General features: G+C 49.0%; 10 protein-coding genes across 10 annotated transcripts; 7 read left to right on the forward strand and 3 right to left on the reverse strand.

The window, feature by feature from the left end:
- Nucleotides 1-1,158: 1,158 nt before the first annotated feature.
- Nucleotides 1,159-2,882, forward strand: PENARI_c020G01487 (uncharacterized protein; the record flags this gene model as incomplete). The annotated part of the gene is made up of 4 exons (XM_022634942.1): nt 1,159-1,301; nt 1,695-1,892; nt 2,283-2,694; nt 2,757-2,882. Coding segments are annotated over 4 exons (879 nt in total), but the record flags the coding sequence as incomplete, so codon positions are not given.
- Nucleotides 2,883-6,808: 3,926 nt separating this feature from the next.
- On the forward strand, nt 6,809-7,443 carry PENARI_c020G02171 (MARVEL domain-containing protein; the record flags this gene model as incomplete). The annotated part of the gene is made up of 3 exons (XM_022634957.1): nt 6,809-6,850; nt 6,912-7,178; nt 7,231-7,443. The coding sequence occupies 3 exons, from the start codon at nt 6,809-6,811 to the stop codon at nt 7,441-7,443; spliced, it is 522 nt and encodes a 173-aa protein (XP_022485100.1).
- A 1,048-nt stretch (nt 7,444-8,491) lies between these two features.
- On the forward strand, nt 8,492-9,389 carry PENARI_c020G10728 (AP-1 complex subunit sigma; the record flags this gene model as incomplete). Its single annotated transcript, XM_022635100.1, has 6 exons — nt 8,492-8,502; nt 8,554-8,587; nt 8,646-8,763; nt 8,825-9,099; nt 9,244-9,272; nt 9,338-9,389. The coding sequence occupies 6 exons, from the start codon at nt 8,492-8,494 to the stop codon at nt 9,387-9,389; spliced, it is 519 nt and encodes a 172-aa protein (XP_022485160.1).
- Nucleotides 9,390-9,837: 448 nt separating this feature from the next.
- On the forward strand, nt 9,838-10,893 carry PENARI_c020G05479 (RNA polymerase III-inhibiting protein MAF1; the record flags this gene model as incomplete). Its single annotated transcript, XM_022635006.1, has 2 exons — nt 9,838-9,843; nt 9,904-10,893. The coding sequence occupies 2 exons, from the start codon at nt 9,838-9,840 to the stop codon at nt 10,891-10,893; spliced, it is 996 nt and encodes a 331-aa protein (XP_022485225.1).
- Nucleotides 10,894-11,708: 815 nt separating this feature from the next.
- On the forward strand, nt 11,709-13,808 carry PENARI_c020G00307 (uncharacterized protein; the record flags this gene model as incomplete). Its single annotated transcript, XM_022634922.1, has 3 exons — nt 11,709-11,765; nt 11,825-12,541; nt 12,594-13,808. 3 exons carry the CDS (start codon nt 11,709-11,711, stop codon nt 13,806-13,808), a joined length of 1,989 nt encoding a protein of 662 aa, XP_022485171.1.
- A 271-nt stretch (nt 13,809-14,079) lies between these two features.
- On the reverse strand, nt 14,080-15,491 carry PENARI_c020G07562 (endoplasmic reticulum-Golgi intermediate compartment family protein; the record flags this gene model as incomplete). Its single annotated transcript, XM_022635045.1, has 4 exons — nt 14,080-14,087; nt 14,234-14,641; nt 14,735-15,325; nt 15,404-15,491. The coding sequence occupies 4 exons, from the start codon at nt 15,489-15,491 to the stop codon at nt 14,080-14,082; spliced, it is 1,095 nt and encodes a 364-aa protein (XP_022485131.1).
- Nucleotides 15,492-16,078: 587 nt separating this feature from the next.
- PENARI_c020G08568 (putative protein kinase) lies at nt 16,079-20,542 on the reverse strand (the record flags this gene model as incomplete). Its single annotated transcript, XM_022635062.1, has 4 exons — nt 16,079-16,087; nt 16,144-20,116; nt 20,198-20,393; nt 20,446-20,542. The coding sequence occupies 4 exons, from the start codon at nt 20,540-20,542 to the stop codon at nt 16,079-16,081; spliced, it is 4,275 nt and encodes a 1,424-aa protein (XP_022485230.1).
- A 587-nt stretch (nt 20,543-21,129) lies between these two features.
- Nucleotides 21,130-22,855, forward strand: PENARI_c020G06903 (PEX28-32 family peroxisomal membrane protein; the record flags this gene model as incomplete). Its single annotated transcript, XM_022635030.1, has 3 exons — nt 21,130-21,278; nt 21,360-21,494; nt 21,547-22,855. 3 exons carry the CDS (start codon nt 21,130-21,132, stop codon nt 22,853-22,855), a joined length of 1,593 nt encoding a protein of 530 aa, XP_022485194.1.
- A 216-nt stretch (nt 22,856-23,071) lies between these two features.
- Nucleotides 23,072-23,831, reverse strand: PENARI_c020G01992 (nucleolar protein 16; the record flags this gene model as incomplete). The annotated part of the gene is made up of 2 exons (XM_022634953.1): nt 23,072-23,648; nt 23,704-23,831. 2 exons carry the CDS (start codon nt 23,829-23,831, stop codon nt 23,072-23,074), a joined length of 705 nt encoding a protein of 234 aa, XP_022485109.1.
- A 201-nt stretch (nt 23,832-24,032) lies between these two features.
- PENARI_c020G09504 (Zn(2+) transporter YKE4) lies at nt 24,033-25,440 on the forward strand (the record flags this gene model as incomplete). Its single annotated transcript, XM_022635075.1, has 4 exons — nt 24,033-24,167; nt 24,225-24,375; nt 24,445-25,369; nt 25,425-25,440. 4 exons carry the CDS (start codon nt 24,033-24,035, stop codon nt 25,438-25,440), a joined length of 1,227 nt encoding a protein of 408 aa, XP_022485106.1.
- Between the last annotated feature and the right edge of the window lie 2,485 nt (nt 25,441-27,925).

Consider the following 27,925-nt stretch of genomic DNA (forward strand, 5'->3'; position numbering starts at 1 on the left):
AAAAGAAATCGTGGTTCCAGAGGGGGTCGAACCCTCGACTTTGGCGTTATTAGCACCACACTCTAACCAACTGAGTTATGGAACCATTTGTTTTAAGGTTTCGAGATTTTTGTCATTATATTCCAAAATGAATTCCTTGATTTCGAAAAATCTGATCCACAACGTAAGTGCATTAGTAATATTTACCTTTTTTTTTTTTGAAAAAAATAAAAATAAAAATAAAAAATAAAAATAAAAAAGAAATCGTGGTTCCAGAGGGGGTCGAACCCTCGACTTTGGCGTTATTAGCACCACACTCTAACCAACTGAGTTATGGAACCTTGTTGTGGGTGACGGCCAAATGTATTGCTCAATGGATCTACGGGCAATTATTGTTATAATCTAGTCACATGGTTTCCATAGCTAAAAAACACATAAAACATACAATTCTCCATGCTTTGTTTAGTTGGAAACACCGCCTGGTGCTTACCAGTCAGGTGGAGCTTCCCATTCAGGTGCAAAAGATGCAGCTGGAAACTTGGCAGAATCGCTTTGGGCCGCTTTTTCCAATTAAATTGACCAAAAATTGGAAGCAAGTGTAACAATATAAAGGGGCCCAAGCGACGCAGTATCCTGCCTTTGAAGCAAAGGTCCTCTCGCGACTTTAAGTAGTGATTGATGACCGGATAGGAAATACATGCCAATCTTTATATGATGCTCGATAGTGCTCAGTATCCCGGGATCCCACCTAGGCAAACTTGCTTGTCTCGTTCTCACCCTACTCACCTCCACCACCTTAAGTCACCAGTGTGAGGGACCATTTGGTTCAAGCCAAGGGAATGTAGGCTTGATGGTACAACATATTCATTTCAAATCAAGAAATCCGGGCAAGTAAAACTATGTCGAAAGCTGTGGTTTGTAGCTCTTCGAACATCGCTCTGCCCAACCAATCATAGTATCCATCAACAGATTCTGAATAATACTTTTACCGATCTCAAGGTCAGCTGGGATGCTTACTTAGGCTTCCTTAGAAGCCGCGAGGCATATATCACTGATTCAAGGGAAAAATTGAATGTCAACCCGGTAATTTCGAGCGAACAGTGGAAATTGAGTCCACAACGATGAAAAATGCCCTGTTTGAACTGCACAAGATAGCACCCACGTGATAATGATATACAGGCCCCGAAGAAGCAAGCCGCGGGCACGCGCAAGCGAGAGGTAGTGAGACACGAGCAAAGCGTGGTCAACCTCCCGATCTTAACAGGCGCTCAAGGTGCTCGGATCTCGGCCGCATTTCCGCCCCTCCCAGAGGCTCGACGCAAGTAAGAAATCGACCAATTGGAATGCCCATGTTGCACTGTGCACATATTCCATCGGCCGAAGGAACATTCCATTATGCGTTCGAAGCCAGTCGCTGATTTCAACACGCTCGTGTCTGACCGGGCTCCACCGTGGGAAGAAAAAGGGACGCCCATGTGGTGCGCCAGACTTTCACTTACTGCTAGTCCTGTATTAGTCTTCGCGCCGAAGGAACAACAGCCTGTTAGCTGTTGCGCCCTGGGGGGATGCTTTCGAGCTTCTTCTTATAAGTCGGCCATGGCGTTGCTCGAGTTGCTTGATTCCGGGTGGCGATCTCACTATTACAGCCCCAGGCTACCTAGGCTGACTCTCTCGCATCACAATGAAGTGATGGGTTATTTTCCAATATAATTAAGGTCCTCGCCAGGAAAGGCTGGCTCAGTCTTGACCACTCCTCATATATCTACCACCACCACGAACTGGACCTACCGTGTCTCCTTTTTCATTCCAGCTATCGGAACCCTCTGGCTTGTCTACTACCATGCGTACCACGTTAAGGCCACGGCTGCTAGTAAGCAGCTTGATGCCCAGAAGCAAAAGGTATCTATCACCGGGTACGATACTCAGTTATTAAAGTTGATCTTTAAGTATTTCACCTCTCGTCTAGTTGCCACAGCCGGTTATTGGCTTACTAATAACGTCTTCTACTGAAACAAGCTCTTTCAGAGCAAGTTTATCGTAGTCATCAGTCTTTACTCTACATCTCTTATAACCAACTGGCTTTAGAACTTGATGAGTATTACCGCTTCTCTGGCTGGTTATTACTGCGCTTCATAGTTCGTTGATGATAAGCTCTACGGCCGAAAATGGATGTAGATTATTAGCTTTAAAATAAGTTTCATTCTCTTCATGATCCCCGCCTTTCTTTTAAAGTACGAGTCATCTGCCCATATCCATTCGTTCCAAGCGATATACTTTATCGGTTCCTTTTTCAACCAATTTAGCCCGAACTGCATCACCTTCCTCGTCGCTGCCGAGGTTTTCCCCACTCCAATCCGTGCCACTGCCCATGGCCTCTCTGCCGCTGCAGGAAAGCTCGGTGCTCTAGTCATCGCCGTTATCGGATCTTACACCACCACCCAGCAACAATTCTATATTGTCCCTTGGTTCGGTCTGGCTGGTGTGCTCACTAAGCTTTTCCTGCCGGACACCACCGGTCTTGATCTACGCGAACAAGAGCGTCGCTGGTTGCATATCCGCCAAGGTCGCGAGCATGGGTACCATGGCCCTGCTGTCCACCGCAAGCATCTTTCTATCTGGGAGCGCTGGATGGGCAAGGGCAAGCACTACGATGCTGACCTTGGCTATCAAATGAAGGTCAAGGAGTTCCGAGCCGAGTGGGAAGCCGCTATGGCCGTCCGTGGAGAAGATAAAGACCTCTCTTCGATCTGGATGATGTTGATGAGTCTGTTCTCCAGGGCTCTTTGTATACCTACTTTGAGCGCACTAGCCCGATGATCCGCGGTGTGGAGAAGAGTGAGGTCGAGCCTACCGCCCTTCCTGTTGGTACCCGGGATGATCAGGACACTCTTGGATGGGAGTAAATCCTTTAGCCCAGATTCTCCCATTAGGCATCAAGGTATGTAAATTTACCCTTGTGATTGATCTCTTTCAAGGCTAATTTTTTTATCACTAAAGTTTTTCGAGCTCTCCACCAAGTTTGATTTTGTAGGATTATGATGCAAATTTGAGATGGTGATAGATAATTCCATGGAAATGAGAGGTAGAACAGAGGAGGGGCTGGACGGGCCACCTGGGAAGGCCGCTGAAGTATCAACAACTTGTTAGCGTTCGTCTAGGCTTGGAAGTCACTACACCATCTGGTAACTTTTCCCTAAGCCTTCTCCTTATCCTTTACGGCTTTAATTCCCTGAAGAGGCTTTATCAGTCAGACTTAGGTGGTCCCCAGTTAATTACACTTTGTACGTTTCTCCTCATGTTATGAATATATAAGCTATGTATAGTGGGGCTTGTTACGTTGTATGATGCACTGGGAATAGGAGCTTTAGTAGAGGGACTGGATCGTCGATATCCTTGTCAACGGGTACATCACTCCGCAAAAGTTTTCGTACGTCCCACTCCGTATAGAAATCAATTATCAACGTAACAACTTTGATCACTTAAAAATTCAATAAAATAGATAAAATCTTTTCGATGATTAATTTATATATACAAAGGGTAGAAAAACCGGTATTACCAAAAATCTTATAGGCTTTTTTAGTACATTTCCCTAATATCTTAAGATGTTTTTGGTATGCATAAACATATATATCTGTATGCCAGGTTTTAAAACTTGATTTTTATATATTATATTTAGTGTCACAAGCTCTGGGTCACATGCATTGATCGCCAGGCCTGGGAGCATTTACATGGAGCATTGAGGCATCGAGAATATGGAGCACAATCATGGAGCAGGGATCCGGGAAATCAGCATCTGTTTGGGAAAGCATTGCCAAATGCATTTTCCCATCGATTCCCTTCGAATGCTTTCACCGCAATTTCCTACATGCATTCTTCCGAAGTCTTATGATTTCCGTCTCGGAATCTGTCATACATTCTGGACCAGGATCCTGGATCATGGGGACTTAGTCTGTATGGGAAAGCCCATATATTAATGGCCATGTTTGTGTAGTTAGATTCTTTTCTCTTCATGCTTAATTTCTTTGTTCAAATGCACTCTTTTCCTTGAAGATTTGGCTCATAACATTTAGAAAGAGAATTAGCTATTCTATTAAATAAGATAAGTTCTATTTAAATTTATTAAAGGGATAAAGTAATAGAGTAGTTTAAAGATTATACAGTTTTAAAATTTTTCTTTAGTTTATTTAAAATATAACTATTTTTTAAATACATATAAAAAGATATTTTAATTTTAATTTTAAAGATAGCTTTTAATAGAGAAAGACCTCCTTTATAATATAAATAAGTTATAGAATATACTAAAGATAATAAAGGATATGAAAAGTAAATTAAAATAGTTGATAATTTATTTTTATGTGGAGCCGGGTGTACGAAAACTTTTACGGTAGAACTGTAGATTTGAATGTTACAGCGAAAATTTGTTTTTGTATTCAGGAAGCATTAAGCCGCCCCGAGGAAGAGGTGCGTTGCCCCCAACCGGCGCTGCGACAGGGGATTGAACCCATACAAGCCACTCTCCCTCATGGTGGTTTCGGGTCGATAATGTCCTGGGTGCCTTTTATAGGGGGCACGCTCAGTACAAACCGCCCTTCTTATATCGTGAACTTAACACATCCTGTACCTTGCGTTAACATATATTCGGCGCCCAGTCCACGCCTAATTTTCAGACGAAAGTCCTTCATAGGTGTACAAGGAGTAGGGCCCGATACGTTCAGCATGTTCAGTGCTTTCTGTACTTGCCGGCGTCCGACCTAGTGTCTCAGGGCATCTCTCCCTGATGATCTTAGGGCCGTGCCTGATCTTTACCTTTATAGGGTCCTCCCCCCAGATACGCTTAAACATCTTAGGGTTATGTCGCCTATTTTTGTATCTCTCGGACATGCTCAGGGTCCTGTCCGTCGGTAGATTTGAATGTTACCAATGCACTTAACACCGAAGAGTGATTTGAAATCATAGGAATTTGTTTTGGAATATAATGACAAAAATGTCGGAATCTTACAACAAATGGTTCCATAACTCAGTTGGTTAGAGTGTGGTGCTAATAACGCCAAAGTCGAGGGTTCGACCCCCTCTGGAACCACGATTTCTTTTTTCTTTTTTCTTATTTTTTTTCAAAAACAAAATTATTATTATTGCTAATGCACTTACAGTCGGTCCGTAAAAGTTTCTGTACGAATGGACCTAAACCTGTGTTTTTGTTATATATTCGAACTAACCTATCTTTTTTAATTATTAACTATAGTTCTCAGAACCCCGTTAAAGCCTATTAATTTAAATACTAAAAAGGTAAATAAGCTATCTTTTTATTGATAAGGTCAAATTATAGGCTAATGTAAATTATATACTTTAATAGAGGATATTTCGGAATTTCGGAAGTTCTAAATCGATAATCTAATATACCCTCGAATGAAACTGAATATACTATAATAATAAAAGCCTTTTATAGTTTAGTAGGCTTTTTAAATTATCCGAAAATAACCGATATTTAGTTATAAAAATTATTAAATATAGGGAGTTGATAACTAACTAATGCGACCCCCCCTGCCTGATATTTTCGGCCACCACATTTTCTGCCAGTAGATTCCGGAATTTTATTCAGCCGAAGGCCACCCTGCCTCTAATTCTGGTTTCCCTAGTAAAATTACTGGTTTTTCAGTCCATTAAGTCGCTCTCTTTTTCTACAATTAAACCACATGCATACATCTCCATTCAGTATCCAATCAGATGCGTTAATCCTGATCACTCAGCCCCCTGACCACGCTGAGTACTACGTAGGATCCTCTAATCTCCGACCGTGGCTGCGACCGTGCTACCACGCCCTTCGTGCCCTCTACGCCCTCCACGATCTCTACCGCGCCCTCCACGCCCTCCAGGACCCCCTTCCTACGGTAGTAGCATATATTCGAACGTAGATAGCTCTCGGTGGATTAAACGCTCGAATGTAGTGCTCTAGGTGCTCCGCTGGCTGCTCTGCTCTATGCTTGACGCCTAGGACGGCTATAAGAAGTTAGCAGCTCTACGTGGCGTTCCCCGGCGCCGTATAAGTAGAGGATCCTGCACTAAGTTTGAGTTTTGAAATTATAAGATTTCTTTTTGGAATATAATGACAAAAATTTCGGAATCTTTCAACAAATGGTTCCATAACTCAGTTGGTTAGAGTGTGGTGCTAATAACGCCAAAGTCGAGGGTTCGACCCCCTCTGGAACCACGATCTTTTTTTGTTCCCGATTGCCTGTTCAATCAACATTACCGCTAGTTTTCCTTGCTTCTACTCAGATTTTATTCTCTTGTTTATTAAATCAAGTCGGTGCTACAGTAGTTGTACTACATTTTTGGGAGCTCATTGTGCCACAAACCTACACTGTCCCTGGTCCCTATAGAAATATGAGTGGAACCGTCGATCAACCGTAATGGGGTGGTGGGGTGGAGGTGGGAGGAGAACTGCACTGTAGACACTGCCCTATGGCTGCCCTATGGGTACTTACGTTAAGAGCCATCCAAAGCCTACTTCTGACAGTCCTTGGAAAGTCCTTGGCATGTAGGCGAAGGTCAAGGCACTTTCCAGCAAATACCAGCGCAGAGTCTTCAAATCATTTTGTCATTGACTAGACTGCAACGTTCCTCCTCCAAGTTTCCAATAAGCAGCCGCTTCATCCCGAATGCATGACGTAGCCGAGTTTAGCTTTTAGCTTTTGCTTTTTGCATATCGTCACCGTTTTCCGGAGCTTCCGACTTATAACTTGCTATCCCTGGCATTCTTGCTTTTGCTTCACATACCTCGCACCTCCGTATCTTATCATCGATATCTTCACCACCTTGACATCTCACTATGGCGCTGAAGGGTGTGCAGTTGGGCCTGCGAGCCTGGGAGGTAAGCTTCACAGCTCGAAAGTCGCGTTTTGGAGTTGCCCTTTAACAATATCCCCTCGCAGTTCCTATGGTCTCTCCTCATCATGGCCCTGATCGGCAACATGATCGCCGACGCGTTCGCAGGCAACCCCGCGACGGTGAACTACTCGATCTTCGTATCGGTGTTCTCAATGGTCTCACTGTTCTACCTGGTCCCGGCCTCGTTCAACATCGACTGGGCCGGTCACCCGATCATCATGATCGTCCTTGACGCACTGAACTGCGTCTTCTTCTTCTGTGCTGCTATTGCTTTGGCTGCCAGGCTTCATTGCCACTCTTGCAAGAACACCGTAAGTGGATGAATCGAGAGAAGGAAGATCTATTTGCTAACCCCGTTCCCAGGAGTACCTCATAAACAACGAGATCACCAACGGCGCTACTAATATGACCAAGCGCTGCCGTGAGGCCCAGGCCTCTGTTGCCTTCCTCTGGTTCGGCTGGGCTGGTTATATGGCCTCTGTTATTGTCTCGATCTTCATGTCCCGTGCTTCCACTGTCAACCTGCGCGGCCGTACTGGTAGCCGTCGCGGTGGACCTAGCATGGCTCAGGTTTAAGTTGGTTGCCGTCGCAAGGTAGGTGGTATATGTTGAGCTATGAGCAGTTTGCGCTCTGTCTTGACTGTTATGTACTACCTGGTAATATGGGACATTCGGGTTATGGTCACGGTCACGGTCACGGTAACGGGTATGGTTATGGTTATGGTAAATGGCGTTGAGAAGGTGGTGTCGGATTTTGGGTGAAGGTGGTTGTACGATCTGCGAGTTCGAGCATCAAAGTCCTTTGCGTTACATGTCTGGGATGATTCGAAACATGAAATGTACCTTCATTTGTTCTCCTTCTTGGGAGAATCTGATAATTAATATGCTATTACTTATTTCATTAATAATATTTGTGGTTGGTTAGTCGCCTTGTGCGTTCGCGCTAGCGTTGACTGAAAATTTGATCATTTGAGATATTTCAAAATGTTGTACTAATCTATTTATCTTATGATTTCGTCCTGTTACATATTTAGTTGAAGTTTTGGTCTAATGCGATGCTCTGATGAATCCTATCACGTTGGGTGCTACTTTGCGCGATAAATATGTTTCTACACTCCTAAATCGGGTATAGGTTCGTTATCTGTGGAATGAATGGTCCCTAAAATACCTAAAATCTCGAAAGATCATTATCACACCGGACAGGGTAGCTTGTGAGTTAGCAGAGCTCTACGCAGTACTTAGCCTTCATTATAGAGCCTGACGTAGCAACACTGGAATAGTAATGAGTATGATAAAAAGTTACTAAATCGATGTGATTGCTTTGTTCATTCTATTGAGTACATAAACCCCGTTCTACAGCCATGGATACAGCTTACCCCATTGGGTAGTGTAAGTGCCGTCATGGAGGCGAGGGGTTGAGTCATTGGAGCCCCGTGCGCAAAGAACACAGATTCAGAAACCACAATAGATACCTACTCTCATTCATCTTCTATTGAACTTATTGAATCTACTGTATTGTCCCGAGCTAGGGCTCAGCGGGGCAAATCTCCCCTCCGCTCCACCCAAAGAATTTCTAGCCGCCTTGACACCTTTCCCCATCCCTTCTTTTCACATCACCATCAACATGCCTCTCCAGTGAGATCCCTCCAGCGGTGCAATTGCCCCCCAGAGACTAACCCCTGCCAGCTACCTAATTCTGCTTTCCCGACAGGGCAAAGTGGTGCGTTCTCGTCGCCCACCCAACTAACACCTGGCCCCAAACTGACGCAACCTCCCAGCGCCTCGCAAAGTGGTTCACCACTCTCTCCCCCAAGGAGAAGGCCAAGATCATCAAAGATGTGACTCAACTCGTGCTATCCCGCCGGACGCGGATGTGCAATTTCCTGGAATACAAAGGTAGCTTTCTCCGCACGCGCAACCCCTTTCCCTATCCCGCTGACCAGGACTGCTATGCTAGACTCGAAAGTCGTCTACCGCCGTTATGCCTCTCTATTCTTCATCGCGGGCTGTGCCTCGACCGATAACGAACTGATCACCCTCGAGGTGGTGCACCGATACGTGGAGCAGATGGACAAATACTACGGCAATGTCTGCGAGCTGGACATTATCTTCAACTTCCAAAAGGCATACTTCATCCTGGATGAGTTATTGATAGCGGGGGAAATGCAGGAGACCAGCAAGAAGAATGTTCTTCGCTGTATCAGCCAGCAAGACAGTTTGGAAGATATGGAGGTGAGTTTGCCAGCCCTATTCTCTATCACACCCGAGGTCATTCTGTTACCACTTTGTCTTTGAGTCTTCAAAGGAGACTTAAAGACAATGTGCTACAGTATTCCCCCAGCCATGGCCGTGTTTCAGCCGGGCTAACTTCCCCAGGTTGAGGAAGACGTGGTTACCAAGATCATGTAGAGCCAAGCAGGTTCTTGCTCAGTACATAGGCGTTTTATACTAATCAATACAACTTGTTCAGGATTCAGAAGAAATCTCTCACAACTTACGACAAGTTGGCCTTTGAAGCCTGAGAAGCCTGTGAAGCCTGGTTTCCATGGTTGACTTGCCCGTGAGGTCAGTGCGGACTCTCACTGGCCAGGCTACACGTGACTCTCGGAATCCCCCTCCCAGTCTTCCCAGTTGCTATCTCAATCCCCCTCTTGGTTGATACTCATTCCTTTCATTCCTCTTCCTTTCCATTCAGTTGGATTTGCTCTTAGAGAGGGTGGCCTACTTAGTGTAGTTCAGATCCCCCCTTACCCCAGTCCTGTTTGCGGTTATCTCCGACATCACATCATCTCCACCCGCCCTGCGCCCACCGCCATCGTGTTATCACCTCACTTCGTCGCTTCTTCATCTCTTGAACTCGCCTCGATTCTCTGATTCTCTTGAATCTCTCGACTCTCCTGACTCTCACTCCGAGACACGTCATCTCTGGCTTATCGCCTTATCTCGGTTTCTCCACTACCCCAGTCCAAGATGAAGGTGTGTCATGATCAGTCGACTCAGTCCATGTGGTGTTTTGCTAACGTATCTCCGATTCAGTTCCTTCCTCTTCCGGAGTTTGAGGATGTCACAAGCTCTCTCAACTTCGATACCGCGGACTGCCACATCGTCGGTGGATGCGACATCTACACAACCAAGGCAGCACGCTCCGATCGGAAACTCTACAACCACATCGAACAATCGCTCGAGGCGCAATATGAATCAGTGCTGCGGTTTTCTGCTTCGTTGTCACCCCCGAATGCGCATGACGCAGCCGAGACACTCAATCTATCCCGATCCAGTCCGTTCGGCCCCCTGAGCGAGCATTCGAGCCGACGCACGTTTGCCTATTTGATCGCCACGTTGAACGCAAGCCATCCGGATTACGACTTTTCTCATGTCCTCAGACCAACTGATTTCCGACGCGAGCGGAATCTAAAGCGCGTCATGAACACGGTCGATTCAACACTGCTCAACCTGCGACCGCGCGAGAACATTGATCTATCTCCTTCATCGCCCGCCACTCTTTCCGGCTCATACACTGCAGGTTCATCTTCCGCATGGGGCCCCCGTGTATGGAAGACGATAGACGAGCACATGTCTCTTAAGGAATGCTCAATTTACTCCTACTCCCCCGAGGAAGATCCGTCCGACGCCGATGACGGAGCAATCTGGAGTCTACATTACTTCTTCTTCAACCCGCTCCGCAAGCGCGTCTGTTACATGTACCTACGCGCGATTCCAATCCTCAGCCATACGCCCGAGGAGATGGTTTCCACGCCATCCGGGAAGCGGACCTACGACGATGGATACCTCACTCCGGACCTCAGTTCAAGCAAGCGCGCCCGATTCTGGTTTGGAGACCGTGCAAGATCAACTCTCATCGCCAGTGATAGTGACGATGAGATGGATCGCACTAAGCCAACTAGACCCGTCATGGACGAGTATGAACATTACGTACTGAGCGATGACGATGACCATGTGCCAACTACCCGTCGGGGAACGGTCCGCGCAATGAGTGAGGAAATCGCAGACTCTATGGAGGTATAAGGTTTTTGCACTTTTTTGTTTCGCTTCGCTGTTGGTGTTCGTTTCTTGACTGTCTTCTTTTCATCCCGTTGATCGGATTGGATTTTGAGCTAGTGGCGTTGGGATGATATTTCTTTATGGGTTTTCGGCGCAATCAACTTGCATGGTTTTCCTTATGGGGGGTGTTGATATGAACAAGATTGACATGATGGCCCCTTGACGCTTTACTTGGATTGTGTCCATACTACCTAATATCATCCACGTTTAATTTTTATTGGGATGAATGTTTACTCCTTTTTGATATCCACAATACTGAAACAATTCTGTACATCTCAATGCTTCATCTCGATTACTGAGCTTCATGTCGATTACTGACTATAGGCTAGAAGTATCACCCACTTGACTGATGCATATAGCCCATCATGGTGAAACCGAAGATACCAAAATAGGAACTTCCCTGCTCAGCAGCAGCTCCGACTCTACAGACTTATACCCAATCAAGTAGCAGAAGCAGCACATGACCAGACCACTTTACTCGAGCAGCGCGTTACAGTAGGTCCCGTCGCGTATACCGATCCGATATTCCCAGTGTTTGTTTATCACTTATAAGGATCTCTTGTATATAACATGGCTATATAAAGTCCGTGACTATACTGCATTAAGAGGGATGAGCCGACCACCTACATGTTCATTCAATGTCAAGTCTCTTCTATACTTCCATGCCTGACGTAGATCAGACACCTGGTCCGTGCGCCGATTGGGGAAAGCTGTCCATTCTCTCCCTTCCGCTCCATCCACACTCCCCGATTGATTTCATTACGACTAAGCATTTCATCATGGCCGACGAGGAGGAGCGCATTAAGGCAGAGAAGCTGGCTGCAGCCAAGAAAAAGGTAACTTCCCCGCATGAGAGACTGTTATTTCGGCGTCTAAACAATCCCGTTGTTTGTAGGTGGCCCAGATGCAGAAGAAAAAGAAGAAGGCCAATAAGACATCCACTGCCGGAACAGAGACATCCAAAGAAGCAGAGGCCTCCGCCGAAGCCGAACCTACAGAAGACGTCCCCGCCGCTACAGAAACACCATCCCACGCCGACACCCCCGCGGAGGAGAAGCCAGAGACGCAGGATGAACCGGTCACGGAAGCAGCCCGCGAACAAGCAGAGGAATCACAACAGCCACAAGAACAGCAGGGGGTCGATGCGCCTGTCGAATCCCCTGTTGAACCAATGCCTCCAGCGCCCACATCTCCTGGCTCAGATGCTGAGCCACTACCCACCCGACTCGATACACCGCGCGCCAACCATAGCCGACAACCATCCTTGTCGATCCAGTCTAAGATGCGATCTTCGTCATTCCGCAAGACATCTGTTTCTCAAGGCAGCGTGTCTCCCTCCCCGTCTGCAACACTCAAGTCCCCCGCAGCTTCATTACCGCCCCTGACCGGAGATGGGGAGTCAGTCCACGAAGTGTTCCGCAAACAGTCTACGAAGATTGAAGAGCTCGAGAAGGAAAATAAGCGGTTGGAGAAGGATCTATCGGATGCGACTTCGCGCTGGCGCAAGACTGAGGAACAGGTGGAGGATCTACGGGAGGCTAGTGTTGATGGTGCGGAGTTGAGGGAGCAGCTGAAGAAGGCCGAGGAACAGGTCGCTAGTATTGATGCATTGGTATGCTCTTTGATGATCTACGTCTGAGATCAGTGTTGACTTGCTTGAATAGAAAGAGGAGATTGCGTCTCTTCAGCGGCAAAACTCACAACTCCAGACGCGGCAACATCGCAATGCAAGTGCCACTTCAGAGTCGCCGCCGACTGATCTTGTTCGCCAACTTGAGTCTAAGTCGGCTACGATCGAAGCTATGGAGCTGGAGATCTCCAATCTGCGTGCCCAGGTCACTTCCCAGACGTCTTCCAACCACGAACATGAGTCCCAGGTTGCTGCGTTAGAGGAGAAGGTTTCGAAAGCCCAGACAGAGCTCGAGAAGTCTCAGCGCGAATTGGCAGACACGAAGCAGGCGTTAACGCGAGCTTCCGAGAAAGCAGTCAAGGAAGGCGTCGACAAGACCTCCACCGAAACACTGATCAAGGACCTCCAACGTGAGATCGAAGAGCACAAGGCTGCAAAGGCGGAATCAGAAAAGAAGATCGAAACGCTGGATAAGAAACTCCAGGCAATGGGCAACCTCCACAAAGAAGCCGAGGCCCGGCACCAAACCCGTCAACGCGAGAGCGAGAAGACCGACAAAGAAATCGCCGTCATGCGCAAAAAGCTCGCCAGCATCGAGAACGAGAACCTCAGACTCCGCGAAGAGCGTGACCGCGTACGCACCCGCGAGACGAGCGGAGGCGTCGACGACGATGCCCTGGATGAACTCGAAGATGAGGAACGCCAGCGTCTGGAGCGTCGCATCCGCGAGCTGGAAGGCGAGGTCTTCGATCTACGCCGTGGTGTCTGGCAAGAGAAGCGCCAGGAACTGTCCGAGCACTTCCCGGAGGACGGGCCTAGCCCTGGCTCCGGCGATGCAGCCAATGCATTCGACGACGTCGATCTTGTTGGTGGACGGCCTGACCATGCTCGCCGCCGTAGCATGGGCCAGCAACAACACTCTTCCTTCTCGACAGTGCTCTCTAGCGGCTTTGCTGCGTTCACAGGAGGGGGTGGGAACCGCGCCCGCGCTTCATCTTCTAACCCGCCTCATCCCGCCGGAACACGTGGCAGTCTCGAGCTTGTCTCCGAAGAAAACCTGGATGATGAATTCGATGAGGATGCGTTTGCCCGAGCACAGGCTGAAGAGGAGGCTCGTAAGCGCGTCGAATGGATGCGCGATATCAAGAGCAAGCTGCGCGACTGGAATGGCTGGAGATTGGATCTTGTTGATAGTCGCGCTGGCGCCGAGGGCGCTGGCGTAGGCATGGGTGAGATCTTTGAGGTTTGAACATGACTTGACTTGTTTCATCTTGAGTTACTTTGACATGGCGAGCGGGATGGGATGGGATGTACGATCCGTTATTACATATACCACGAGGCTGGGCTCGACGTTACCGTAGCTGGTCCTCTCTACCAATTGAATGATTATGCAAAGAGAACAGAACTGAACAGAACTCCTAATGCATAGATTGTTTCGTAGGATATCTCATGAACACCAGTATAAGAAGCAGATGCAAAAAACTCAAACTTAAGCAAAAACAAAACCCCAAAGTATCAATCTAACACGCTTCACCCATTCCAATGCACTCAACGCACACCCCAACTCAATTCAATCCGAAGCAGACTTCCCAGTCAAATAACCGTCCATAGACCTCCCCCTCCTCCGCCCCCAAACATCCCCAGCCCAACTCGAGATCTGATAAATCCACCCACCAGTAACAAGAACTCCAGAAACAGTATTAATCAACCGAATAAGAAGCGCAAGGAACCCAGTGCGCTCCTCACTAACCAGCAGCAGAATCGGCTCAATGTTATACTTGAAAAAGATACCCGGAACAACCATCGGCGACTCGGGAATCGCGCCGGACTGACTCGTAGCCGCGTACTGGTTCGTGAAGACTGTGTCGCGGCCTGAGCGTGCCGCCGCGGACATTGGGGACCGAGTGTATGCGTCGAGCGCGCCCTTGCCCCGGCTGTAGAGGGTCGGTACTACTGAGAGGAAGTACTGGAACTTGTAGTAGTGGGAGTCGCTTTCGGCGATTGTCTTGTCGAGAGGGTTGTGGAGGGTTGGGTAGTGCGGGCCGAAGGAGAGTTCAGTTATCATGTGGGAGAAGTTGAAGGCTGGATGTGGAGTTAGTCTTAGCTAGAGGTGTTTTGAGGTGAGGGAGGTGGTGGGAGGGTGAAGAGTGGAGGGTGGAGGGTGTGTATACATACACGAATGATCAAGATGCGCCCCAACCTCACGGTATCCATGCCCCCTCGCCGTAATATGGAAATCACCCTGCACCTTATTTCCCTCAAGACTCCCATAAATCCGACAAGCATTCGGCACATCGCCGCGTCGCATCCGCGGACCCTTAGGGAACTTCCGCCAGGGATTATGGCGCACTTCACCGAGGACATGGCGGACATGGGAGTCGGCCTCCTGTTCCTCGAGCCGGTCATTTTCCTCATGGGAGAGGGTCTGGTATTCGTGGGCGCCGGCGTAGGTTTCGTAGTTGCGCTTTGCCATCCATAGGTCCCAGTTTGTGTTGTCGCGTTTGAGGAGCTCGCCTGCTAGGATGCGGTCGCCTGCTGCGTCTTGGATGTTCACGCGGAGTTCGTCGCAGGGCATGTAGACCACAATGTCGAGGTTTAGTTGGAGTTCGTGCGAGACGCCTTTTTCAACGCTGAATTGGTAGTGTTCTGTGCCGCGCCACCATGTTTTTAGTTCTGAGATGCTGAAAATCGTGCAGATTATTAGGATTAGGACGGTCCATACGCCGCCGCTGCGGGTTGGGGTTGTGTAGGATGATTTGGTTTTGGCTTGGTGTTGTTAGCTTGTGTTTTGTTGTATTGTGAGGTTGGTGATGAGGTGGCATTGTATGGAGTGTAGCTACTCACGGAAAGCATCAAAGGTCTTTAGACCTGCTAGATTGGACTTCTCGCCGAAGGCATCCTCGTCGAGGCCCTTTGAGTCGAAGCCATTCATTGTGAAATCAATTGCCCATGAAGAGGAAGAGTTGGAGAAGTGGAGTAAATAAGATAACGATGAGGCCAAGTAGCCCGATTGCGCGTCCGAGATGTACCTGCATGCTTGGCATTATCTATGTTCTCGAGTATAAGTTGTTTTTCTACATTTATTAGACATTAAGATGTAGTTTTAAATCTAGTTCTTCCATGTAAAATCGGACAGTCATTAATTCGACTATACAAGCTAAGACATAACGGTAAATTTGCTCTACTGGAGCATACTTCATGGGCTCTTGAAGGGATGCAAAGAGATAACAATGTACACAGGCGTCAGCCTGAATGGGGTCATCAAGTATAAACGGAACGAAAGGAAATGCATAAGCAAAAGATAAGGTATAAGCAATCGACTTCCACAAGTTCATCACAGGCGCAATGCAAATGCAATCACAAAAAGGGGGTATTAACATGAATCATGCATATCAAGGGTTCCACCGAACCAGATAGACAAATGCTGACACAAACCACCCGATGCAAGTTTAATAGAAGGGGAAAAGTGTAAAAACAAAGTTATTATTACAGAGCATTCATAAAAGACATGCAAAGAAATCATTTCCTCTGTCAGCTGGTCAGTATCCCATTCTTCGACACTTTATTTGCCTGGCCTAACTCACTAGGCTTGTCGCGGCCGCCGCAGTAGCGAGGTCGGGTTTCCCACTGATACTTCGTGTAGAGACACGAGGAAGTGCAGATCCCGAGGTAGTGGTATTGTTGGACGCTCGCTTGGCGGGGCTGGACGGTGGACCGTTAATGGTCGAGTGGCGTTTTCCGCTGGTGCTCTTGACAGGGGAAGTGCCTGAGACATCGCGAGAGCGCGCGTAGGTCCCGGTTTTTAGTGTTGTGCCCGGGGGCTCAGGGAGCGGGCGACTTGAGGACGTGGGTCCTCGCTTGGAGGGCGAGTTCGATGCATAAATCCGAGGCCGAGCGGGAGCTTTGACTCCAGTGATGAACTCGTGCTTCAGTGCATCGTGGGGCGAAAGTCGACGAGCTGGGTCCCAGCGGAGACAGCGAGTGATGAAATCAAGGAAGGCCTCATCGTCACACTTAAGAGCCTGCCGAAGTTCCTTGGAGCTTGGACGACGCCGACGCCCCTTGGAGGACACAGTCAAACGTGGTTTGCCAAGAGAATCAAAAAATAGCTTCTTGCGGGAGCTCTTCTCGATCAAGTGCTTCTCGGGAGGACCAAAGACTTCCATGATACAGGCAAGCTGCTCCTGCTCATTCTCTCCAGGGAAGATGGGATAGCCCGTGAACAGCTCAGCCAAGATACAACCCAAACTCCACATATCAATAGGCATACCGTAGGACATTCCAAGAATAACCTCTGGGGAACGGTAGAAACGACTTTGAATGTAGGTATAGACCTTTTCATTCTCGAAGCAACTTGAACCAAAGTCGATGACACGGATCTCCGAGTTCATTGGGTGAACGAGAAGGACGTTCTCGGGCTTCAAATCACAATGGATCACCTTTTTCGCGTGCAATAGAACAAGACTGCTCAGCATTTGCTTGGTGAAAACACGAATCAGCTTCAATGAGAAGCCTCGGAATTCGTGTGCCTTGATGAACTCGTAGAGGTTCATGCCGAGGAGTTCTGTGGAAATGCAGAGATGACCACGGAAGTAGAAGCTTTGAGTGAAGTTGACCACACTGTGCTTCCCATTGGGATCCCACTCTTTCAATTTTTGAAGGAGGTTGACCTCAATGAGAGCTTGTTGGTGGAACCGCTTCTTGTTGCGAATAATCTTGATCGCAACAAGGGCGCCGGTCTTGTGATCGACGCATCGCACGACTTGTCCAAAACTGCCCTTTCCCAAAACATCCACAACCTCGTACCGGTAGGCCAAATGGTCACCCATTACAATGTTGTAGTCACCACGATCATCGTCATATCCAAAGTTCGCTGCACCAGAGTGGAGGTCACCAACATGCTTCTTGGCAGTTTGAGTACCACAAAAGAAGATATCACGATAATCAATAATCTCGCCTCGCTCAAAGATGTTGAGATTTGCCATCTTCAGAGCCTGGGCCGGACTAACACGGTCCTTTGGTCCAGCTTTGCGGCGTAAATCATCTAACACTCTTGCTGCCTTTTCGAAGTCTTTGCGTTTAGAGCCAAGTCGCTTCATCTCCTCATCAGCAATCACCACATCGGCATCGACACTGGTGTCGGCGGACCGAGGAGCAGCTGCAGCACTGGATCGGGCGTTGTTGATCATCTTATGTACCGGAGAGATGTAAGTGCTCGTCACACGCTTTTGAGGTCGATCACTATCGCCAGACTCATTCGAAGGACTCGGCTCCAGGTTAAGACTCTTCTCACTGCTGACACTGGGTTTCCGGGCAGCTGGGTTTGTTGCACTTGAAACCGACGACTGTCGCCGAGGATTGAGATAGGACGGCTTGAGACTGGGGCTTGTCGAGCTGACCGAAGACAGATTGTTCCACGTCGCAGAAGCCGGGAGTTTAGGTGGCGGCATGTGGTTGAACTTGGCTGGGTCTGTTTCGGTTTCGGATGTTTTCTGTGTCCTCGAGTTGCTGCGAATACGGGCTACCTTGAGGCGGTCTCGCAGCGAGGAGCTCGACGCAGTGACACTTTCGGGCTCAGAAGGTGTTGATATCTGACTGAGTCGTTCTGGTGCGGGGGTGAACATGGCACTTTGGGTTTGAGGCCGGGGTCCGTTCAACTTGTGTGTTTGCACCCGACTCGAGTAATCACCACTAGCCTGGTGGCGGAGATGATTGAGGTCGGCACCACTCTTGGGCAACGTGTACGAGGCATAAGGAGAGATATTACGCGTCGAACTTGGCGTTTCGAAAGATTCAAACGCGCTGGAACTACTAGACGCCCGCAACGCGGCTGTTGATGAGCTGACAGCAAAGTGAGAGGTGCTGCTTCGAGCTTGAGTGAGAGGCACGTGCTCATCTTCGTCGCGATAACTCCAGAAGTTTGCTTTGGATGCTGTCATCGGAGTACTAGGCGTCTTCGACATAACCTGGTTGGACGGGGTGTGGGCTTTTCGGTCGTCATAGTCCCTATCCTTCAGTGCCTCGATCTTGGCCGCCATAGGCGTGCCCAAGGGCAACAAATTCAAAGGAGGGAGTTTCAAAGGCTGCAGACCCTTTCTTCCACCCAGCACAGTAGAAGTCCGTGATCGTGACTCGGGTGCCTTTGTCGAATTTTCAGTCAAATTATCAGGTGGTTCAACTTCGACAGTCTTGGTTGCAGGCTGCGCGTCAGAGTCTGAATCTCGTGAAATACTCAACTGGCCGATATCCGTTGTAATACTTGATTTTCTCGGGGCCGGGGAAACAGGCGCGTCCAATTCGCCCTTTGGTGATTCGTAGGCTTTAGGAATGGCTGGCACAGGTGGAACTTCTTCTCCATTTGAGTTTGATTGCTCTGTACGCGGTTTCGGTGTAGGAAGTCGCGACGAGGAAAAGTTCTGTGAGAGACGATTCTGAAGAGAGCTTCCAGAGTTCCGTGCCGAGTTATAACTGGTGCTCGAGGAGACAGATAATCCTGAGCTGTACGACTTGCGATTTGGGTCGGGCGTAGTCCGGTTTGAAGAAGGTGTGACGCTTTTTCTCGGAATTTGAGAGGGAGATTGGGTTGACGATACAGGACGGATGGGAAGTGGTTCTGTCTGGGTAGGTGGTGTATGTGGCATAGGAGGGGCAGGGGGTGCCATTGACATTCGCTTCATCCGCCGTGCATCAGTAGGGCTAATGGTACGAGCACCGAGCCCCGTGGCATGGGGCGGCATAACAGAAGCACGCTTGGAGGCCGAAGAAGGTGTCGTAGCCGCGGCACCAGCAGGGTTCTTGATCGGGGTTCTCACGGCATTGGTGGAGGATGATCGGGTGTGGTCAACGGCTCCGGACGCAGTCAAAAATGGACCAGGAGGGTCTCGCGGACTGGGCTGGAATGACTTCGCCTTTAGGTTTCGAACGGACGACGGGACCTTGCTTTCATCGCGATTAGCTTCTGGAAGCCGAGGACGCAGGAAATTGCTCGACTCCGTCCGTGTGGTGTCGGTGCTGATCTTGCGGGCACTCAGACTGGCGCGTCTTGCGGATGCATTTGTAGGAGCAAATGCGCCCGAGCTGATCGACTTGCGGGAGCCCCGCGAAGCAGTGTTGGTGCCACCAGCCGGTTGGGCTAAACTCTGACGGCGGGCGCGAGTGTTGGCAGTAGATGCTGACAATCCTGTGTTGGTGGGGACCTGGCCATTCGGACGCTGTACTTCACTCTTCCGGCGAGCAGAAGCATTTCGTGTGCGATCCGATACGTTGCTGTAGGTGTGGTTTGCCCAAGGATTTACCCCAAGACCAGTTGCGTGATTCTCTGCACCCCCGTGCCCCGGCATAGGAAAGTGGTTCAAGCTGGGTTCGGCCATGATGCTGTTGTGAAAGTCGTCAAAGTTAATAGGCGCTAGGAAATCCAAATTGTCCGGGGGCGTTTGGTTGGCATCCAACTTCGCGAGGTTTCCCACACTGGTAGATCGAAGGTTCAAGCCTTTAGTCGAGTCGTTCGTAGAGTCAATTGATGATGTTCCAGAATGAGCGTATGAACCGGTCGGTTTGCTGTTTGATGTTGGTCGTTAGCCAGAAGATCACCACAGACGGACACCCTATTTATGAGGACAGAACGTGGAGAAAACATACCTCCATCGTGAAGCCTCCTGCGGTCGCGGGCCTTGTGGGACCTTTTGGTCTCGAATTGAAAGTCTTCTCCTACCCATCCCACCTGCGCGCGGACCAGCAACCCCTTTTGAGTATTGGGCGTCAAAATCGGTGGATGTATTGGAGGGGAAATTGGTCGAGGCCGACTTTTGCAGGCGTCTGCGGGCTGGAGCCTCTGCTGTTTAAAATGGTCAGCCTCAAACTGCACCGCGCGGTACATCATAACATACCTCCAGACCCTGAATCATCATTCCTCGAGGCATAGGATGCACCTGGCTGCTCTGCCCGCGCTGGACCCCTCCCCGGGGTCTGCGGTTTTGCCGGCATTGTTCGTAAATCCATGTATCCTCCGGTGTAAAAGGAGGTTCGTCAACTCGTTGAAGAAAAAAAGAGAACTGGACTGTGCCAGGGAGTCGCAATTGCATTCAGGAGAAGTGCGAGGTCTCAATAAACAGAATAGGGGAGAAATTTGAGCACCGTCGCGCGACCCGAACAACAGTTACCGGTCCATCGCGAGGAGAGAGAAAAGGCAGTACCAGGGCAAGTTCTCTTTGATCCGAACCTGGCACGAAATAATTTTGGAGCTTCGAGGGTTGCTGGGGCAAGTCCAAGGCGGTGGAAAAAGAAGACAATGGGGGTTACAACAAAACAAAGCCCTCCAACGTCGCAGAGATGACTTTTATACAGTAAAGAAGGAAAGATCAGAGATCAAAGGAAAGCACCAAAACCTCAAAGAGAAAGAAAAGAAACAAGCATCAACTTCCAACGTTAGGTTCCCCTGATGCAAACAGTGCTTATGTCAGCCTCCCCAGATCGGCACCTTCACATGGACAATACACCCGTGGACTCATTGCCGGATCATTCTCTTCTTCTCTTCCTTCATCCCTCTGATATGTCTGTGAAGTCCAACTGCCATGGATGAATTTATCCCCCCGGCAACCCGGGATGAGCCACGGTTATCCTTTTCTAAATCGAAGAGCGATAGGCCGGGTTCACCAGACAGCTCGCACTCGAGATCGTCCTCTCTATCCAAGAACTCACTGCAAGATCGTTTATTCACAAAGTAGGTGCTACATGGCATTGCCTTTCAAGATCATTTTCACTATATTTTGGAACTTACGGAAACAAACACTGACGCCCACAGACTCCTCCAACAAGTCATCCCGAAAGACGACGAGGATGAAACCGAGTCAGGAGACAAGGCCTTTGCCTCGTCCCCTAAGAAACCGGCCTTTAGTTTGCCGGTGATGGCGAACAATTTCCGTCGTTTCAATGCCAGGTGAGCCTGAAACATGCTGTTTGGGTATCCACCGAAACTAAAACTGCTATAGAATCGGCGTGGTATTTCTGTTCCAGAGCCAGGTTGAGCGAGTGCTAACATGGGAAACACCAACCCATACCCTCTCGCTCCTTTTTGTCTATTCTTTTATCTGCTTGGACCCCCGTTTACTATTGATCCTACCCTTGGTGGTTCTCTTGCTTTTCATTATGGTACCAGCCTTTGTGACTCGGCACCCACCACCCCCAAATACCTCCACTTCCAGCACTACTCCCTACTATTCTTATGATGGGCCGGCGTTGGCACCAGCAAGGACCATTAAGCCAGCACCAGAGACTTCCAAGGACTTTTTACGGAACATGCGAGATCTCCAGAACGTCATGGCCGATTTCTCAGACGTACACGATGCAACCGTTTCTGTAGTTGCACCACTGACGAATTTCTCGAATGAGAAGCTCTCATCCGCTCTCTTCTTGGGCTGTACAGTGGCTACTGTGGTATTGTTCATCAGCGCACATCTCTTGCCCGTGAAGCTTGTCCTGCTAGTCGGCGGCAATGCAGCGATTCTATCCATTCACCCAACTGTCCGGCAATTCTTTGTGGACCTGCTGCAAGACATGGCTGGCGATTCTTTAGACACGGACTCGATTGCAGACGACGAGAAAACCTCGAATGGGTTTGCATCAATGCCCGCAAACCCGTCTGCGGCAATGTCCTCCCTGGAAAAGCTCGCAGACATTTCGCTAGATACAGACCCGGAAGAGCGCGAGGTAGAGATCTTTGAAGTGCAGCACCGGGCTGCAGGAACATCGGAGTCAGGATGGGAGAGTTTCCTGTTCAGTCACGCGCCGTATGACCCGCTCTCACCCTCTCGCATTGCCGGAGATCGTCCTCGCGGATGTCGATTCTTTGAGGATGTTCGGGCCCCATCTGGTTGGAACTGGAAGAGCAAAAAGTGGGAACTCGACCTGGACTGCCGCGAATGGGTTGTGGAGCGTATGATCACCGGAGTTGGTTTCGAAGTTCCTGGTGTGACCGCCGAAGGCAATGCTATCGTAGATGAAGTTGGTGGTTGGGTTTGGGATCTGCCCCCTGCCCGTTCACAGGATACAGATGATGAGCTCCCGCTAGCCTACGGGGATCTGCCGCCGGAGTCTTCTTCGCCCAAAGAGAAAAAGAAGACCACTAAGGATAAGGAAAAGAACAAGTCCTCTGGCCGGGATTGGGAAGAAGGCACACCTACATCTTTCGGTGTTGGAGAATGGAGACGGCGCCGATGGGTACGAGTAGTGCAACGAATCAGTCTTCCGCCGGCGGGGGTTCTCACCTACTCGACGCTGTCATCGCCGAACCGCAACTAATCAGAATTACGAGATAATGAAATCACTCAGAAGCGGCAGCTCAGCCTGCCGTCCATTACTGAACAAATATATATACTGCTTGGGACATTCACATCCACACACATACATCCATGTAGATAGGCACTTTTGACAAATGGACCCTGAAGAAACAAGAATATAACGCCAGACTCGCCCAACCCGGATGCACAGAATAAAAATATAGAGATACAAGCCCGATCAAGCCTGAGTCTTCTTCCACTTGTTAATCCTCCTCCGCAAATCACCCTCACTCTGCTGCATAGGGTTAAGCTTGCGGTCCCGGGCCATAGCAGTAAAGTTATCGCCATGCTTCTCGATCAAGCGCAGAACCCACTCCTCCTCACGCTTGCTCTGGTGCCGAGGCTTCTTAGCCCGAACAGTCTTGCCCTCCTGATCAGCCTGGCGCTCGAGCTGCTGCACAACAATCGAGTCGGTGAGGGGGTTGCTCTCGATCTCGCCGTCGGAGATGTCGTTCAGAGGGTCGTTGAGGGGGTTCTTGCGGGGGTGCTGGCGGCCTGCAACCTGAATGCTGTCGACGTCGTCGTGGATGACACGCAAAATCTTGCCGGTTTCCGGGTCGCGCTCAACTCTTGTCTCACCGAGCTGGAGCTTGCCTGCGGCCTCCTTGGCGCTGCCTTTGATGTGGAGCGAGTTCTGGTTCTCGGGGAATTCCTCTTCGTTGCCGGGAAGACGTTCGCGACCACCGGACGGGGCGTTCAGCTTGTGCATCAAACCCAGGCGCTGGTAGTTTTGTGTTAGGGTCAGGTTGCGATCCCTGCATTATGTGTTAGTTTCAATTCGCTGTGAGTAGAACAATAGCAGCCGCATACCAGTTGTCGGCGATGATCTGATTGCCTAGGACATTGATCTTCTTGTGGCCGCTCTTGAGGCGGTTATCCTTCGCGCGGGCCTTGGAGCGCCCAGAGCGGGCCTTCTTCTTCTGCAAAACCTTTCCCATTGTGAATGTCGAGAGTGTTCAAATGGTGAGTTCTTTGTTGTCGATAATAAAATCAAGCGTTATCGAAACTTTTTTTCTGAGTTTGCAAGCCTTGGCATGTTTGCTCAGGGTCCCGCGATAAAGTGGTCCGACCACCGATAAAGCGGATCTGTTGTACTCCCATGTTTTGTCCCCCTGTCACTCACCCCAGATTTATTTGCAATGGCTTCTCGGTTCTTTCCATCGCGCAGAACGGGCCTTGCTATTGCTGCAGGATGTCTGTTATTCTCGGCCTTAGCTGCAGCTAATGCTGGTCCCGGAGAGCTCTCCGTGAGCCAGATCGAGGACCAATTGCAGGTATGATACTGTTTGTGCAACTAGCTTGCAGTCGATACAGAAATTGACTTCCCACAGAGCTGCCCGCTGGTTGAATCTCTCAATGAGCACAAACGTGCTACTAGCCCGGAAACTACCAGCCTGACCTCGAAGATCTTCGCTGTTCTCTTCCCCAGCAGTCCCGCCGTGAACGCGCTTCTTGCAACCTTGTACATCTCCGGTCCTCCTAGTAGGTCTCTCGGTGACCAAGCGATGCGTCAAGCTCGCAATTGTGACTAGTCAACTTACTTCGCAACAGACTTCCTCCTAGCACTATGCCCACCAAACATCGACCCCTCCTCTTTGTCCGTCATGGTGGCCTTCGCCGTCGGCGGCCTGCTAGGTGACACCCTCTTCCACCTCCTGCCAGAGATCTTCGTCGGTGAAGACTCCCCGGACCACGTCAGCTTCGTTATGGTCGAGCCTAACAAGAACCTCCTACTCGGTCTCGGCATTATGGTCGGCTTCTTCACCTTCGTAGCAATGGACAAGATCCTGCGCATCGCAACAGGCGGCGAGGGTCACGACCATGCGCACGGCCACACACATGCTGAGGTCACTGCCGCGACTACCACCAGCGTCGAGTCCAAGAAGTCCGGCGGCGAGCTGAAGCAGCGCAAGTCGGCCGCCAAGGAATCTTCTTCCTCCTCGTCTGATGCCACCTCAGAGAAGGAGATCAACCCTAGCGTCAAGCTCGGCGGATACCTGAACCTAATTGCTGATTTTACACACAATATCACCGACGGCCTTGCCCTTTCCTCTTCCTTCTATGCCTCGCCTACTATCGGCGCAACCACCACTGTCGCTGTCTTCTTCCACGAAATTCCCCATGAAGTCGGTGACTTTGCTCTGCTTATTCAGTCTGGTTTTTCTAAGCGCAAGGCTATGGGTGCACAATTCGTTACTGCCATCGGAGCCTTCTTGGGTACCATTATTGGAATTGCCGTGCAGGAATTCGGTGGTAATGGAACTATTTTGGATGATGGTCCTGCTGTTGGTCTTATGGGCACTAGCCTTACCTGGGGTGATATGCTTCTGCCTTTCACTGCTGGCACATTCCTTTATGTCGGCACTGTAGCTGTCATTCCCGAGCTGCTCGAGACTGGTAAGGATAAGGGCCTTGAGGTGCGGAAGACTATTACCCAGTTTTTGGCTGTTGCTCTGGGTGCGGGGATTATGCTTGCGTAAGCTTTCTGTTATGTTATCCTTCTATTGGATGCTTGCTAACGACCTCTCTAGCATTTCTTGGGATTAAATATCTAACCAAAATGACTGATTTCTATCTGCTGGTATACCCCGGCACATTGCATGTTGATCAAAGGAGTATATAAGAAACTCGACCTAGCGATAACGCGGGAATATTGGATCGGCAAGTGAATCAATAACTACTGTTTTGAACTGATAGAGGTAAACAATGAGAGAGAAAAGCACCAAATTCAAGTTTTACCACTACACTGGTGCTACCATAACAAAGTTCGCTGTAAGCTCTACGTTCGTATTTGCCATTCCTCCATATTACAGACCAATGTTTTGACCCCATCTCCCAATTGCATCCTGCTGAGACGAATTTTGTCGTAATTTGCTCCTTTGGTTGTTTTGTTGGTCGTAAGGATTTGAAAGTTGGAAAGTGTATAAGATGGAGAAATAATGACGGGAGAATATACTGCGAACTTACGGGTCACTTATGAAGGATGCTATATTTTCTATGGCATGACGTGTATAATGATCTATGTAGGGCTAATGGCGCGCACTTCTGCAGAAGAATCCGAATTTCAGCTCGCCAATACTAGGATAGAAGATATGGCAGTTTTCTGGTTTTTACGAAGTAATTCCTACTTGATTGGTCTCCGTCTTGCGATGGTGGGAAGCGCTGGTCTTGCGAGCTACTCGATCGATCCTTTCGAACCCGGGTGGTTCCACCGCTCATTCTCACTGAGGTTGTTGGAACAGGACTACAGGTATATCATTACATGAGCTTATCGGGAATTTAGAAGTATCTGAAGTTCTCCGCATCAACGGTGCCCACACTTATATGTCATAGATCCATGAATCGTGAATCAGTCTTTCTGATTTCCATACCCGGCGTGGTCTTCTACTAGCGGTAGAGCTGATTTTTGACAAGGGTTTCCTGTTAGGTAGTCGTCGACTGAGAAGCTAGAGAGTATCGGCCAGACTTCCGTGGTCCATCTACTAGCTCGACACGGCGTTAGACCTATGAGTAATTATATCATTGGACAACGTAATAACACTAGAAAAGCCACGGAGTCAGGCACTAAGATTGTTGAGAATTTAGAGACGCTCTTCTGCTAGCTGCCTAATTGGGTAAACAGTTTGATCTTAACATGTGTCAAATTTATAGAAAACGATTCTTTTTCACTAGGTCCAAGATCGACTATACCCGATGAAACGAGTGTGTTAAAGAACCGAGAAAGATAACCTACGGCTAGCTTTTCCAGGAGAAGTATCCAATCACACGTGTCTACATCTCGATGGCGTGTTTTGGGCATCAGCAATGGCTAGAATGGGCAGCATAACCCACCTAAGCTCCCCCACAACCACCAATCTCCTCCAACATCTGCTTGCATCTCTCGGGATTGACTTCTGACGCTAATGCAAAAGAGATAAAGGAGCTTCTATACTTCCATCACGATAGCGGATACCTAGGAGAAAAGGATCGAATCATAGTAAAATACACAACACACACCAAACAAGTCGCCATAACCCACCAATCCAACCATCTTGAGGTCCCAGCACACCAACAGATAAGCAGCCCTGCCAGCATTCGTGCCCAGGCATATTCACAATCCCTCCTATACAATAGCTGACCCACGGCATTTCCACCACTACTGTACTTTCCACCCTTACCCTTACCCCGCCTACCTGCATCAGTCTCACCTTATCTCACCCTACTATCCCCTCAGCCCGAAATACCCTGCAGCAAGCCGCTGCTAAGGACGCTTTATTCGACGAGTGCATAAGCCACATTAGACAGAGCGAAACACCCCGCTTTGCTGAGATATTGAATTATCTGGTGTGCTTCAAGAATGAGCCGACCGCATGGGGGGTGACAAGTGTCCCGGGCTGGAGGATGGATCCGATTATAGGACAGCGGATGGGTGGATCGCTATGCGCTTGTTATTTGAGGAGATACAATAGGTTTGTGCAGCTTGCCTTCTGGGTCTTCTGTAGAGGTGGGTCTTGGCTGATGTTTAAAAATGTTGCTTACTCCATACAATGTGTAGGTTTAGGTTACGGGGTCTGAATTGAAGTTTTGTTGTGGGTCCTGCAGAGACAGGAGCTAAATGTATACTGTATCTCTGGCTGAATGACTTTGAAATCATATTTACACTAGTCGGAGACTGCATGCTTTGTTGGCTGGGCAAGACGCGCACTCAGAATAGGAACAGTCTCACCATATTAGGTGATAACTTCAATAAAGCCAAAAAGGTCTTAGTTGCCCACAATCATGTTTGGAATTAGAATTCCGGTGTATATGGCCCGTAGATTTTGCCTTCTCCGGATGTAGTACAGGGAATAAGTCCGAGAGTCTGCAGAGACCGGTATGCAGGGGCAAAGCCGACTTTTCTTCCAATAATAGGTGAGTCAGTGGATAAACCACAGCCTGATTGATTCGGGGATGATTTCCAACTGACCCAAACCCAACGATGTGTTCTTAGTGGGTGATAGGAGACATGCAGCTTTGTCTCCGATGATGAAACCACCAGCCCATTCTGCAAGTA

This window comes from Penicillium arizonense (genome assembly GCF_001773325.1).
Source record: "Penicillium arizonense strain CBS 141311 chromosome Unknown PENARI_contig020, whole genome shotgun sequence".
Classification (NCBI taxonomy): Eukaryota; Fungi; Ascomycota; class Eurotiomycetes; order Eurotiales; family Aspergillaceae; genus Penicillium; species Penicillium arizonense.